Here is a 14,067-nt window from a genome sequence, read left to right on the forward strand (position 1 = left end):
GAGGCTCCACCCATGGTTCCTGGCCAAAGGGAGTGTGCAGCCGGTGCTCAGGGTGGGGGCAGCGTGCAGAGCCCCATGGCCATCCCCCACCTAGGAGCCGGACCTGCTGGCCACTTCCAGGGTGCAATGCGGAGCCAGGACTGGTAGGGACTAGCCTGCCTTAGGCCTGCAGCACTGCTGACCGGACTTTTAACGGTCCCATCGGCAGTGCCGACCGGAGCCACCAGGGACCCTTTTCGACTGGGCGTTCCAGTCGAAAACCAGACACCTGGTCTCCCTAGAGCATCTGCCAGTGCTCCCTCCAACCGCTCCTGGACTAATGAAACCGTCTGGCCTTGTAAAATGCCTGATGAAAGCTAGGGACTGTTCTCTCTCTAGCCATGCAGTGGGGGATTCGAGGGCTGATCAGAAACAGCTTAAGTGCCCACTGCCGGGCGAAAAAGCCCTCGATCCTGGTGCTAACGGGTTAAAACATGGTGGATGGGGACCTCTTGCTGCCATCTTCCCTCCCCACTAGCAGCTCTCTCCCATACCCATCTCTGCCTACTTCCCCTCCACCCCCAGGCCTTACCCTTCACGCTGATGAAGGTCACCGGCTCGGTGTTGGGTACCACGTTACTCATGTCCACAGGCGCGATTGTCTCCAGCTGCTCCCCAGAGGCTGCAAGAAACACATGGGTCACAGAGGGAAGCAACCCCGGAACATAACAGTGCTGGCGTGGTGAGCGATTTTGACCAGAGCTCTTCTGGTCAGTTACCCAGAGCCCTGCAGTGTCCAAAGAAGGCCCCCAATTTAGGGCATTTTAGGAACAGAGGTTTATCTTCCAGTGTGCAATTTTGGGGCCTCCCACATTGCCATGAAACATACATGCTGCTGGGGCTGGGGATGGCGGGGGACTGGTTATGGGGGGAACCTTCAGAAACATTTCACCTCCTTAAACTGCTCTCATTTGATTTGTACTTTGCCCCTACCACCCCTCATGCTAGCTGGGCTAGATCCCCAGAGGCACACTTGAGCTAAAGGATTAACTCCATTAGCTGGCTGCAATGGTAGGCTGTTATCAGCTGCAGCCCGGCCACTAACGGCAGTCATATCCCACTCAGCACAGCACGGTGCCTTGTGACTCTGGGGGGTAGGTGGAACCATAAAGCCACCAGCTCCTCCTGACACATTTGATAAGCAACCAAAGCTCCGGAGGGGGAGATTTCAAAGCAGAGCCTCAGACCCACAGGGGCGACGCCCCAGCAGGCCCTACCTGAGCCGCGGGCAGTTGGATCCAGCAGGACACTCTTGATGTTCTTAAAGATTTTCATGCCCTCAGGCTGCAGGAGAGAAAAGCCAGACAGGGGCCAAACTGCTCATTGAGGGGGAGCACACGGGGCGAGGTCTCTGCCTCACCCACCCCCTGATTATCCTTATACCAACCCCCAGCACTGGGAACTACAGACCGATCGCAGAGAACTGACGCTGCAGGCTGGTGGGCATCTCCTAGCCACTCTCCCACACTGGCATCAGCTAGTAGGACCCCCAAGTTGATCCCCTACTGAGCCCCAGGAGCACAATACCCCTCCTCCCCCTAGTACCAGGGACAATTCCAAGGGGCAAGCACCCCCAGCTGAGCCAGCCACATTGTTCATTACAGTGAAACTGCCCCAGCGCCATCCCCTACTGAGTTACCCCCACTTCTTCCTTGGAGGTCTCTCAGCTAAATTCTGAACAGGCCCATCCATGCTTAGCTTAAAAACAGCAGCACTAGCCAGTCAGGTGATGCCGTGACTTGTAGCCATCTGTCTCTGACACTTACCACCACCCTGAGCTTCTTCTTCACGCCATCTGCAATGGGGAGCCCATGGATGGCCGCAGTCACCTCGATCTCCACCTCCCCCAGCTCAAGGGGGATGATCACGTAGGAGACGGCTCGAGAGGCTCCGGCTTGGATCACCAGCTCCTGCCGGAACCGGCTGTCGCGCCTGCTGGAGCTGCAGATCTTCTCGTTGTACATCAGCTCCACCCGGATCTGCGAGCCACAAGCCAAGCAACCTCGTCAGCAGCCACGCTGGGGGAACCATCCTGTGGGTCCAGCTGGCACCGCTCCAGGAACCACCTAAGCCCTCAAAGTAAGGCTAAGCGCCTAGGCCTTGTGAGAACCAGAATCCAAAAACCCAGATCCAAATACCTCCACATTCTAGGGAAGTTCTGATCCAGATCCAAACTGCATGTCTGGCTCCGGTCTCCATTATAGGTCAGAACCAGAAGCCTGGATCCAAATACTCCACAAGCTATGGAAAAGTTCTGATCCAGATTAAAACTATGTGTCTGGCTCCAATCTCCACTGTGGATCAGAACCAGGACACTCCAGAACTGTGGTAGGTAGAGGAGTGTTCTGATCCACACTGCCAACTTGGTGGCTGGGGTCTCACCTCTAAGTGTCTTACGCTCCAGGCCCCCATTGTGTTCTTCACCCCAGTCTACCCTGCCACCCTCTGGTGCACCTGGCATTGGCCACTGTTGGAAAACAGGACACTGGGCTAGACAGACCTTTGATCGGACCTACTGTGGCCGTTCTTATGTTCACCTCAGTATGTCACTGATCACCTCAGTCCAGGCAGTGATATTCTCCACAACAAATCTCCTTTTCATCCATAGCCAATTAACCATTCACCCTCCTCATGTAAAAACCTTGACTCGCTTCACAAGTGTATGTTAATTAACCCTCCCTCCCGGAGGGGAGTAAATATAATTAGCCCCGTTTTATAGAGAGGGAAACTGAGTCAGAGAGAGAAAAAGCAAGCTATTCACAGTGAGAACCTAGCTGCCCTAATTCCCAGCACCAACCACTAGATCACACTCCATCCCACCTTTAGCAACAGAACCCAGAAGTCCTGGGTTCCTCTTTGTTAATGGCTACACTGTTCTCACTTCTTCAAGGTAGGAATAGATCCCTGGAGTCCTGACTCCCATCCTTCCCTGCTCTAACCACTAGACACCACTCCCATTGTCTTCCTTTACCAACAGGCATCTTCCACCCATCCGCCAGGGCAGGGCTGATCTCTACTCGCCTGGAGAGCCCGGGGTGCGTAGTTGTACAGCACGGCCCGGATGGCCACCTGCTCGTTCCGCACCACGGAGTAGGGCAGCCGGAGATCAACGAAGAACTGCTTCATCACCGTTATTTCATAAGGCTCGGCCACGCAGATCCCTGCAATGGGAAGGGAGTCCAGTCAAAGCCCACCCCTCCTTGGATCAGATCACTCGGCAGCGGGCACCTTCCACAGCCTCCTCTACACGTATCACCCGCAGCGAGGGTCCAGGAGTGCTGCGTATATGAGGATCACACCACGGAAGTGCACCCACCTCTGGGGTGGAATAGGGCTGCCCTCCCCCTCTGGGGGTGTGCATGACGTTGCCATCTAGTGGGTAGGTCCAAAGAGGAGATGCTACTGGTTTGAGCCCTGCAAGTGTTGGGTCCAGGCTGGCTTAGGTTGGAAAACATCCCGACCCTCCCAGGGTGGGCTCGGGTCAGCTCCCCTCCACGCCCCATGCGAGCCAGCCACCCCCGCCCTCCCTGGGCTGGACGCACACACTCAGTGCAGCAGGGCACGGCGGCCGGCAGGAACAGCGCTCTGGGCCGCTATCGCTCAGAGCTGCCGCCACACCAACCCCCTGGGCAGGAGGCAATGGTGCTGAGTGGGGCTCGGGCTGGAAAACCACTCAACCCGCTCGGGTTGCATGGGATTGGCTCCATTCGGGTCTGGGTTGGGCCTAAAATTTAGGCCTGACCAGCCCGCAGCTTCTCCTACCAAGAAAGGGAATTTCTGTTTGCTCCCAGGGCAGCATCCTGTCTTTGCAGTGGCAAGTTCTAGTCCCGGCTCCCCAACCATCTGGCCTCATAGGAAAGGGAATCAGGGTGTTATAAATCACAAGATGCTCCAAAAATCTTAACTTGGTTAATCCACAGGATTAACTCTGTTTCAGAGAGAGGGAAACTGAGGCACAGAACGAGGTAGTTGTGATGCGCAGGAGGCGGATGACATGTCAGTGTCGGAGCTGGGAATAAAAGCCAGGAGTCATAGAATATCAGGGTTGGCAGGGACCTCAGGAGGTCATCTAGTCCAACCCCCTGCTCAAAGTAGGACCAATCCCCAATTTTTGCCCCAGATCCCTAAATGGCCCCCTCAAGGATTGAACTCACAACCCTGGGTTTAGCAGGCCAATAGCTCAAACCACTGAGCTAGCCCTCCCCCCGAGGCCTGAGGCCCAGTCTGCTGTAACCACTAGCCCTCACTCCCCTCCCAGAGCTGGGGACAGGATCCTGCTGTCTTGGCTCCTAACCCGCTCTAGCCACTACTCCCTCCCAAAGCCAGGAGACCTGACTCCCAGTCCCATGCTTTAACCACACGCCTGTCCTTCCCCGCTTGGCTAAGGTGGACACACGGCTCCCAGTCTTACCCCTTGTCCTAGAGAGGCTCACGGCCAGCACCTCCCAGGTGGTGATGGAGTCCTCCAGGTACACCGGCACGGTTCTGGAAGCCAGCCTGGAAGAGACGGGAGCAGAACTGATCAGGTTGGGGGACCCTTCTGGCTGCAGAGACAAGACCGCCCCCCCGCCCCGGGTCTGAGTGCGAGTGGAGGCAGGGCATGGGGAGGGCCAAGCAGGGAGGGACCAGACTGGGAGAGGAAAGGGGCATGGCCAGACTGGGAGAGGAAAGGGGCGGGGCCAGAGAACACCCATGCTCTGGGTATCGGGTGCCCCTGCAAAGCCCCGGAGGGGGCGACATGGAATATGGGAAGCCCAGCCTGCACCAGGATGAATCTGCCCCTCAGTGTTTCTCCTTCGCCCTCGAGCGGTGTGACCCGTACCCATCCGACTCGGCCTCCTGCGGCAGCAGCTCCATTTGCCAGAGCCAGCTCTCGGCAAACTGGCTCCTGGAGACGATGTCCTCGTCCGCCAGGTACTCCCCGTCCTCCGCGACTTCAGCCACAGGCTCCTGGCTCCTCCCGGGCGCCATCACAGGAACAGATGCCGCTGAGGGGGAGCGAAACAGGGGGTCAGCCCAGCCCTGAGCCAGAGCGAGCCCAGTGATGGGTGGGAATTCCTGGGTTTCCCTGGAAGCTACGGGGCCCGCATGCCTGGTGTGTTACAGCCAGGCTAACGTAATAGGCCCGACTGGGGGTTTGAACCCTGGACCAACGGTGCTAAAAATGTGAGCTTTTACCCCGGCGCTAATATACCGTGGCAAGGAGTCCCTTAGGCTGCTGTTTGAGCCCATTAGCTGGCGGACACAACAGACTCAAACCTCTTACGAGATCCCAACTCTCCTAGTGCAGGCGACACTAATCACTGTTGCAACCCATATCCCCTAGTGCAGACGGAGTCTTACCTAACACGTGCATTGAGAACAGGAACTTCCTGTGGACCTGGAGGGGCCTGTTGAAGATGTGCTTGCAGCAGTCGAGAAAGGCTTGGATGCACTCGCCGCCCTCCAGGATGTACTTGGCTCGTCGGTCGCAAGAGTAGCCCATGGGGTTCTCTTGCATGCCGTCCTGGCAGCACTTCCGCAGGCGCTGGCTTGGATACTGCCTCGCTGCGGGAAAGCAGGGCCCCCTCAGCGCGCGGCCCGGGCGCGAGAGAGGGAGAGGGTGCGTGCGAGAGCAGCAGCGTGAAGGGGGCACATGCAAAGGGCGTGCAAGGGCGTGCAAGCAGAGGGCACGAGAGTGCCTGCAAGCAGAGGGCGTGCGAGTCCGTGCAAGCCGAGGGCACGAGAGTGCGTGCCCGGGCGAGGCCGTGCAGAGGGGCACCTACCTTTGGCAGCTTTTCTCCCTGAGATCAGGGGCGAGCGCCGAAGCCGAGCGGGCTGGGAGCAGCGGGACTCTGGCAAGAGAGAGTAACACACGTGAGTGGCGTGGGGATGTGGCATTAGTCCGGCTCAGGGGAGAAACGCTGTGGCTCTTTCCTGGTCTTGGTTTCACGGTTCTCCCACCTCTGATAGCACAGGGCTGGGGCATTGGGGTCAGCGCTGATTCAGAGGGAAGAGCGCCTCCTACTGATACTCCACCCTGCTCCCTGCAACACAGCGCCCCCTAGCACCACACTGGGCTACTGGGGTCAGCGCTGACTAGGGTGGGAGCCCCCACCCTGCTCCCTGCAACCCAGCACCCCCTAGAGAGGGGTTCTCGACCTTTTCCTTCTTGAGCCCCTCCCGACACGCTATAAAAACTCCACGGCCCCTCTGTGCCACAAGAACTGGTTTTCTGCATATAAAAGCCAGGGCTGGCGTTAGGGGGTAGGAAGCAGGGCAATTGCCCAGGGCCCCATGCCACAGGGGCCCCCACGAAACTACATTGCTTTGGCTTCAGCTTCAGCCCCGGGTGGCGGGACTTGGGGCCCCGGGCTTCAGTCCCATGCAGTGAGGCGTTGGCTTTCTGTCCTGGACCCCAGCAAGTCTAACTCTGGCCCTACTTGGCGGCCCCCCTGAAACCTTGTTGAGAACCACTGCCCTAAAAGACCAGGCTGGGTTGTACCGCCGGGGGAAAGGGGGGACTTAATAAAGGGACTTCTGGGGCTGTATTCGCTCTGTTCCCACGCGGTATGAGCAGCGGGCTCGATCCCATGCTGCCCTGCACTGGAGAGCCCTGTGGCACGACCGGGTCACCTGCCCGCTGGGGCGTCTCAATGCCAACGTTGGTCTGAAGCAGCAGCCCAGCGTCCGCAAACACCCCGACGTGGTCCTTGCCGCTGCCGGGCGTGCAGCCGATGTCGCTCTTCTCCACTGCGTCCCAGATCTGGAGAGACAAGAGGGGACACGATGCCATTCCCTGCTCTGCCCCAGACTCCCTGGGTGACCTTGGGTAAGTCACTTAGCCTCTCTGGGCCTCAGTTTCCCCATCCGTACCATGGGGATAACAGATTGTGAGACGCTCAGGTCCTACAGTAATTGTGGCCCTGTAAGTGTAAGGGGTTGTCCTCTTACTAACATTCAGTGGGGGTGTTTTGGTTGGTTAGCTCCCAGTACCAAAAAGGGAGAGGCCAATGCTCCAGGTCAGCCTGATTGACAGGGCAGGCAGGATAATCAGGGAGTCAGGAGGCCAGGGTGGGTTCCCTCCTCCATGTGAGCTGGAATTGTCTGGGTCAGTCAGAGTGGGGCCGAGCTAAGGAGAAAGCAGGGGCCCAAGCTGAGCTGGGGAGCAGAGCTGGGCCAGATCCAGAGCGATCCAGAGCAGGGCTGCAGCCCCAGAGCCAGAGACACAGCCCAGGGAGAGCAGACCCTGAGAGCAGAGCTGCACCAACCAGAGCCAGAGGGGCCAGAGAAGCAGCCCAGGGAGCTGGAGGCAGAGCAGCAGCAGCAGCCCAGCAGAGACTGAGTGGTGGGGCTGGAGCTGGAGCAGTCCGGAGCTGGGTGTGGTGAGCAGCTGGAGGGAGTGAGGGGGACCCTGGGCAGCAGGCCCAGTGCAGGGAGATGCCCCCAGCCAAGGGGCCCTGCAGGCCAGACGTGGAGGGGGATCGTAACCCCGACGGGGCGGGGGCGACGCTGGGAAGAAGAGTCCTGCCACTTAGAGCCTGAGAGCATGTGGCCACCCCCAGAGCAAGTGTCCAACCCACAGCATCCCTGCAGCACAGCCAGGGCCTGAGAAGGGGCCTGGGACCTACAAGGAGCAGACTGTGAACTGCCCTGACATCCCAGAGACCCTGTTTGTAACGTTCCCTGCCACAGAGCAGGGTGATGAGTTTTCCTTTAACCGTTTCCATTTTTCCTTATTCCTTTTTAAACTAATTGCTGACTAAATAAATTGTATTTGCTTTAAATTGTATGCAGTGATCAGTGAAGTGTCCAGCACAGAGAGAGCACCCCGGAGTGGGGACACCCTAGCCCCTGTCCTGGATGACCACAGCAAGGTTGGGGGTCGAGCCCCCCCAGGAATCCTGGGCCCAGCCTTGTTGGGGTGACGAGGACTCTGCCAGACAGGAGAGTGGAAGGGGAGTCCTTGAGGGCAGGGAGACCTCTGGATAAAGGAAGTGGGAGCGAGGACTCAGATCTTTCCGCGAGCCCATTTCACCGGGGTAGTGTAGAAGCCAGGAAAGTTCCTCACAATAGCGGGACCATTCCCCTCCGCTTTTGTAAGTACCTAGGGTAGATTCATAGAGGTTCAGATCAGAAGGGACGAGCCAGAAGAGTACCCAAAAGTTACCTACTACAGGACAGGCCCAACAAAGAAAATAACAGAACGCCACTAGCCATCACCTTCAGCCTCCAGCTAAAACCTCTCCAACGCATCATCAAGGATCTACAACCTATCCTGAAGGACGACCCATCACTCTCACAGATCTTGGGAGACAGGCCAGTCCTTGCCTACAGACAGCCCCCTAACCTGAAGCAAATACTCACCAGCAACCACACACCACACAACAGAACCACTAACCCAGGAACCTATCCTTGCAACAAAGCTCGTTGCCAACTGTGTCCACATAGCTATTCAGGGGACGCCATCATAGGACCTAATCACATCAGCCACACTATCAGAGGCTCGTTCACCTGCACATCTACCAATGTGATATATGCCATCATGTGCCAGCAATGCCCTTCTGCCATGTACATTGGCCAAACCAGACAGTCTCTACGCAAAAGAATAAATGGACACAAATCAGACGTCAAGAATTGTAACAGTCAAAAACCAGTCGGAGAACACTTCAATCTCTCTGGTCACTCGATTACAGACCTAAAAGTGGCAATTCTTCAACAAAAAGCCTTCAAAAACAGACTCCAACGAGAGACTGCGGAATTGGAATTAATTTGCAAACTGGATACAATTAACTGAGGCTTGAACAGAGCCTGGGAGTGGATGCGTCATTACACAAAGTAAAACTATTTCCCCTTGTTTATTTCCCCTCCGACTGTTCTTGTCAACTGCTGGAAATGGCCCACCTTGATTATCACTTCCAAAGGCTCCCCCCACATCCCCACCCCCCCGCTGGTCATAGCTCACCTTTCCTGATCACTCTTGTTACAGGCTGTATGGTAACACCCATTGTTTCATGTTCTCCGTGTATATAAAATCTCCCCACTGTATTTTCCTCTGTATGCATCTGATGAAGTGGGCTGTAGCCCACGAAAGCTTATGCACTAATAAATTGGTTAGTCTCTAAGGTGCCACAAGTCCTCCTTTTCTTTTTGCGGATACAGACTAACACGGCTGCTACTCTGAAACTAGTCAGACCTTGAACCCCACAAGCAGACTGGCAGCAGTAGGATTCAACCCCTCCCAAAGAAACCAGCGCTTTAATGCAGCACCGGAGCCCACCAGGCCTGGGCATGCCTGTAGGTTGAGAACACATGGTGGAGCAGCTCCAAGTCCAGACAGCAGGGGGCAGCAATGCTCACGCGCACACACAAAGCCAGCTCATAACCTTCCTTTAGGCTTCCCCCCAGTCCGTTCAATTTGATCCTCCCGTGGATGAAACCGGGCAGTCGTCCTCCCTCAGACCCGTCATGGGGGTAGTGGGGAATCGAGCTTCACAGGTCATGCCAGCCCTAAAATCCTCCTGCAGTCAACACCCTCTCCCTGATGGGCATCCGTGTCAGAGCTGGGAATGGAACCCAGGACTCCTGCCTCCCAGCCCAGCCCCCAATCTTGCCCCGCTCTAACCACTAGGCACCACTTCCCACCCAGAGCCAGGAATAGAACCCCCCAGTCCCCTAAAACCACTAAACCCCATTCCCCTCTATGAGCTTGGGAAAGACCCCAAGGGTCCTGACTCCCAGCCTCCACGGCTCTCACCCACCAGGCCCCACTCCCTTCCCAGAGCCAGGAACAGAACCCAGGAGTCCTGACTCCCAGCCCCTCTGCTCTAACCACTAGACCCCACTCCCCTCCATCACCAGAGGTATAGAGACCTCAGCCTCTCATATAGCCCATCCCCCACTGCAGGTGGTACTCTGGCCTCCTCCAGGGGTGGACACACAGGTCCCCGGTTCGGTCCCCATGCCCGACCACCCCCTGCCGGTACGCTCACCTTGGCTTGGGAGAATTTATATTTCCTGTTTAACACATAAACAGCTTTATCCACAGCCACGAGCCCGACCCTGGCCCCGGGATCTCCTTTCACTCGGAGATTCATCTTCCCACCCGGCGCCTGGACATCGTTGTCTTGCTCCGTCGCACCTGTTACCTTCAGCTTTCATGGAGACGAGAGGAAAGAATGAATCAGCCACGTGAGGGTGACTGCTGAATGGGGAGACCTCCCCATGGCCATGGGGCTCCCAGGGTATGGAATCCCCACACTGCCCCTGGGATTTGAACCCCGCTCCTTGGGCTGTAGAAACACAGGCATCACCCACTGGAGCTAAAGACGCGCTACCCTAGCAGTTAGAAGTGGAGGAGACTTGAGCCAATCCCTTTCTCAGGCAGCATTGAATGGGAACTTTTCAATGAAATGGTTTTCCATCAAAAAACAATCCTAATCTGTCAAAGGCAAACCATCTCTTGGGCAAGGGGCGCGTCCTTTCTGCGGAGAAAGATTCTCAGGTAGCGTGTAATTTCTTCTCAAAATGAGACAGCGAGAGAGAGAGAGAGACCCCAAAAGAGCTAATAAAGTTCAAATCACTGCTCTGCCCAAGTTGGCGGAGGGGCTTGAAATGGGTGTCCCATATACCAGGGGAGTGCCCTAACCATTGGGTAGACATCTTTTGCTCTCCTCCAGTGAAGATTTAGTTATCTACATGAAATGGAACAGAGCTGAGACCAGCCCAGTGGGATATGGGACCCTCAGGTTCACATCCCTCTTTCAGAGCAGAGACTTGGACCCATGCCCCCGCCCCCCCAGCCCAGGTGAGCGCCCTGGATACCAAGGTGGGGGTGGTCTTGCTCTGATCTTTTTTGTGAAAGACTGTAAGATCTCTGGTTTGTTCCTGAGCAGAACGGGAACCTTTTTGACAGTTCTGCTCCTGTCACCAGGGAGAGCTGTGCCTGAGGAAACACAGAGGGCCTGATTCTCCTTTTGCCTCCATGGGGTGTAAATCAGGAGTCACTCCACTGAAGCCAGTAGAGTTATACCCTGGTGTAAGCGTGAGGCGAGAATGTCCCTATCTATCTTATGTTTAATCAGCGAGTAAGGACTGAGTCAGATCTACCCTGGGAATAGCTCACCATTTCTCCCACTGGGAACCTGCTCTCCTCTCTCAACCAGAATCCAGCAGGTTATTTAAATATATTGACGTAAGTACCAGAGAGAAGATCAACCCACCGTTCCCATACAGGAGTCCTGGATGTCCAACCAGACCGAGTCTGCCACGATCTCCTTCTGCCCTACGTGGTAGTAAGCCACGATTCGGAAAGAAGGGATGAGGTCTGGGGTGATGGGCAGGAACATGGTCACCAGAGTTTGTCCCGCTTGCCTGGCCTGCCTTCCAGCCTGGATGATCTTCCCTTTGTTCAGGATCTGATGGGGAAGCAGAAGGCATTCACTGTCACTGGATGAGTCTCCATGATACCGTTAGCACAAAATCACATACAGCCAGGAAGGAAACCCCGGAGTCCTAGACTCCACTCCCCGCCCAGTCCTGGGACTAGACCCCAGGAGTTCAGACTGCCAGCCCCCTGTCACCTCCTCCTCCCCTGCTGCGCACACAGAGATGCTGCCTCTTACCAGGTAGGTGAAATAGTGGATCTGCCCCTGACTGCCAGCGTCACTGTTCCGCAAGCTGAAGCTCACAGGCAGGGCGTTCCCCGGCTGGAGCTGAGTGGCCGGCACCGAGATGTGCAGGTAGTTCCTCGAGCCCCCTTGCGACCTGTAGGCTACCATGGCCCAGACCGCCGAGCTCTGATGCTCCTGCCGGAGGTTGGCAACCACAGTTTCCACCTGCGGGACAATGGGGGACGGTCAACAGACTTTCTTCGTCAGAGACAGCTAAGGACCAGGTCTAAAAGGGGCCAGATCCTGACACGGCTGGAGTCAATGGCAGAATTCCCACTGACTTACATGGGCCCAGCACTAGATAGTTGGGATCTTGCCGGCCCGATGTGGATTTAAGCCATCTTTGTGGTCCCTGCATCTTGGGCCCGGACCCCAGTTTCAGTTTAGAGCAGCCTTAGGCCTGCTTTGACCTACCCTCTGCTCCCAACAACCCCTATGGGCCACCACAGGCAGAGACTAGCCAGAGCGCAGCAGCTGTGGCATCTCCCTTCTCCAGCGTGCCCCTGGCACTGGGGTCTAGAGGGGAGAAGGCAGGGCTATGTCAGCCAGGAAGGCCCACTGCTCTGCGGGTGGGTCTTAGGTGGGATGAGCAATAGAGAATCAGACCCAGTTGCCTCCTGCCTTTGACATTGGCCGGAGCCCAGGACCTGTAGGGTCCTAGATCAGACCTCTCCCCAATCTGGTCCACTTTCATCATCAACAGAACGGGTAGGGAACCAGCACCAGGACCCAAGGAGCATCCCGCCCCAAGTGACCTGACATGCACCTTCACTGAGAATTGAGATGCATCTGCTGGAGTGTTGATCGCCAGCTGCACTGTCCCGTCAGCCTGTGTCAAACCTCTGGCACCTGTCCCGCTGCGCACGGGGACCTGGGGGGCGGGGGACCCGTCTGCGTTCACCACGGAGACCTGGGCATCAGATGACAGGAGAGAGGATGGATGTGAACTTAGTGACGGTTGACAGTGCCCGGTAGGTCTCGTTGGAGCCTGATGTTCTCCACATACTCCCAGCCCAGGCATGTAACCTGCAGGTCAGCGTCCTCCCCTGTGCCGGATCTGGTCAGTTACAAAGCCTGGCTCTCGGCAGGCCCCTGATGCTGGGAGCAAGACGGTTGTTTGTCCTGGTTGTACCTATGACAACAACGCTGCTCAAATAACCCTGCACACCCTCCACTTAAGAGGAGCTCAGTCAATCCTGGGCCTCTATGCTGAGCCATGCCCAGTGGGGCCAGCCTGCACTAGCGGTGGTTGCAATGCAGACACCGGTCTCTTTTTGCCTGCTCCAATGACCACTTCCAGGTAGGATTTCTTGTGAACCACTAAAGAGAGGCTCTCACGCTGTACACCGTTAGAAAGCGAATCATCCCTGCTCTCCAATGGCATGCAGATCTGTGTGCTATCCATATCAGGCTGTAAGATAACACTATGAATCATAGAATCATAGAATATCAGGGTTGGAAGGGACCCCTGAAGGTCATCTAGTCCAACCCCCTGCTCGAAGCAGGACCAATTCCCAGTTAAATGATCCCAGCCAGGGCTTTGTCAAGCCTGACCTTAAAAACCTCTAAGGAAGGAGATTCTACCACCTCCCTAGGTATGAAGGTTATACGTCGGCAATGCCACTGGCTGGACGTACCACCAGGTTAAAGGGCAGCCCGGGTTTGAAGTACGTAGCAGATCTGGAGAAGAGGATTTTGTAGGGAGAGGTCACAATGTGGATCCCGGATTTCTCAGCCTCCACCATGTCACTCCCTTGGGGATTAAAAAAAAAAAAGAAGAAGAAGTGTGGTCTTGAGATGATGGCTGGACTGGGACTCAGGGGATCTGGGTTCAAGGCCTGGCTTTGTCACCAACTCCTGTGTGTGACCTTGAGCAAGTTATTCATCGCTCTGGGTCTCAGCTCACCATACATCAAATGGGGATAGTGATCGTTCCTCTGTCTGTTTAGACTGTGAGCTATCCAGGGCGGGAACTGTGTGTCTGTGCAGCACCCAGCCCTGATCTCAGCGGGGGCAGAGACTGTCTCTCCCTGTGTGTCCGTGCAGCGACCGGCACAGGGAGCCCTGATCTCAGCGGGGGCAGAGACTGTCTCTCCCTGTGTATCCGTGCAGCGACCGGCACCAGGGAGCCCTGATCTCAGCTGGGGCAGAGACTGTCTCTCCCTGTGTGTCCGTGCAGCGACCAGCACCGGGGGCCTGATCTCAGCTGGGGTTCTGCTGTAATACAGAGAACAGGAACTCTGAGGTTTGAAACACAACAGCGATGAAGATGAGCCCATGTTTTGCTGCTTTCAGGATACAAAGCAAAACCCAGCCCTGTGCTTCCCCTATCCCCAGTAACAGAGGCACTGGAAAGATCAGAAGGCCACAGCCGTGT

General features: G+C 56.4%; 1 protein-coding gene across 1 annotated transcript in view; it reads right to left on the bottom strand.

The window, feature by feature from the left end:
* Nucleotides 1-14,067, bottom strand: part of LOC144277449 (complement C3-like) — a 45,790-nt gene that overhangs the window by 21,446 nt on the left and 10,277 nt on the right. Inside the window, exons 10-23 of the mRNA XM_077838195.1 lie at nt 13,328-13,443; nt 12,457-12,600; nt 11,643-11,855; nt 11,241-11,435; nt 10,011-10,172; nt 6,655-6,784; nt 5,805-5,873; nt 5,383-5,586; nt 4,862-5,027; nt 4,451-4,536; nt 3,061-3,200; nt 1,806-2,018; nt 1,257-1,323; nt 572-661 (exon numbers count right to left, since the gene is read on the bottom strand). Coding sequence (XP_077694321.1) covers nt 572-661; nt 1,257-1,323; nt 1,806-2,018; nt 3,061-3,200; nt 4,451-4,536; nt 4,862-5,027; nt 5,383-5,586; nt 5,805-5,873; nt 6,655-6,784; nt 10,011-10,172; nt 11,241-11,435; nt 11,643-11,855; nt 12,457-12,600; nt 13,328-13,443 — 1,995 coding nt within the window. The remainder of the gene's footprint in view (nt 1-571; nt 662-1,256; nt 1,324-1,805; nt 2,019-3,060; nt 3,201-4,450; nt 4,537-4,861; nt 5,028-5,382; nt 5,587-5,804; nt 5,874-6,654; nt 6,785-10,010; nt 10,173-11,240; nt 11,436-11,642; nt 11,856-12,456; nt 12,601-13,327; nt 13,444-14,067) is intronic.

This window comes from Eretmochelys imbricata, chromosome 20 (assembly GCF_965152235.1).
Source record: "Eretmochelys imbricata isolate rEreImb1 chromosome 20, rEreImb1.hap1, whole genome shotgun sequence".
NCBI lineage: Eukaryota > Metazoa > Chordata > Testudines > Cheloniidae > Eretmochelys > Eretmochelys imbricata.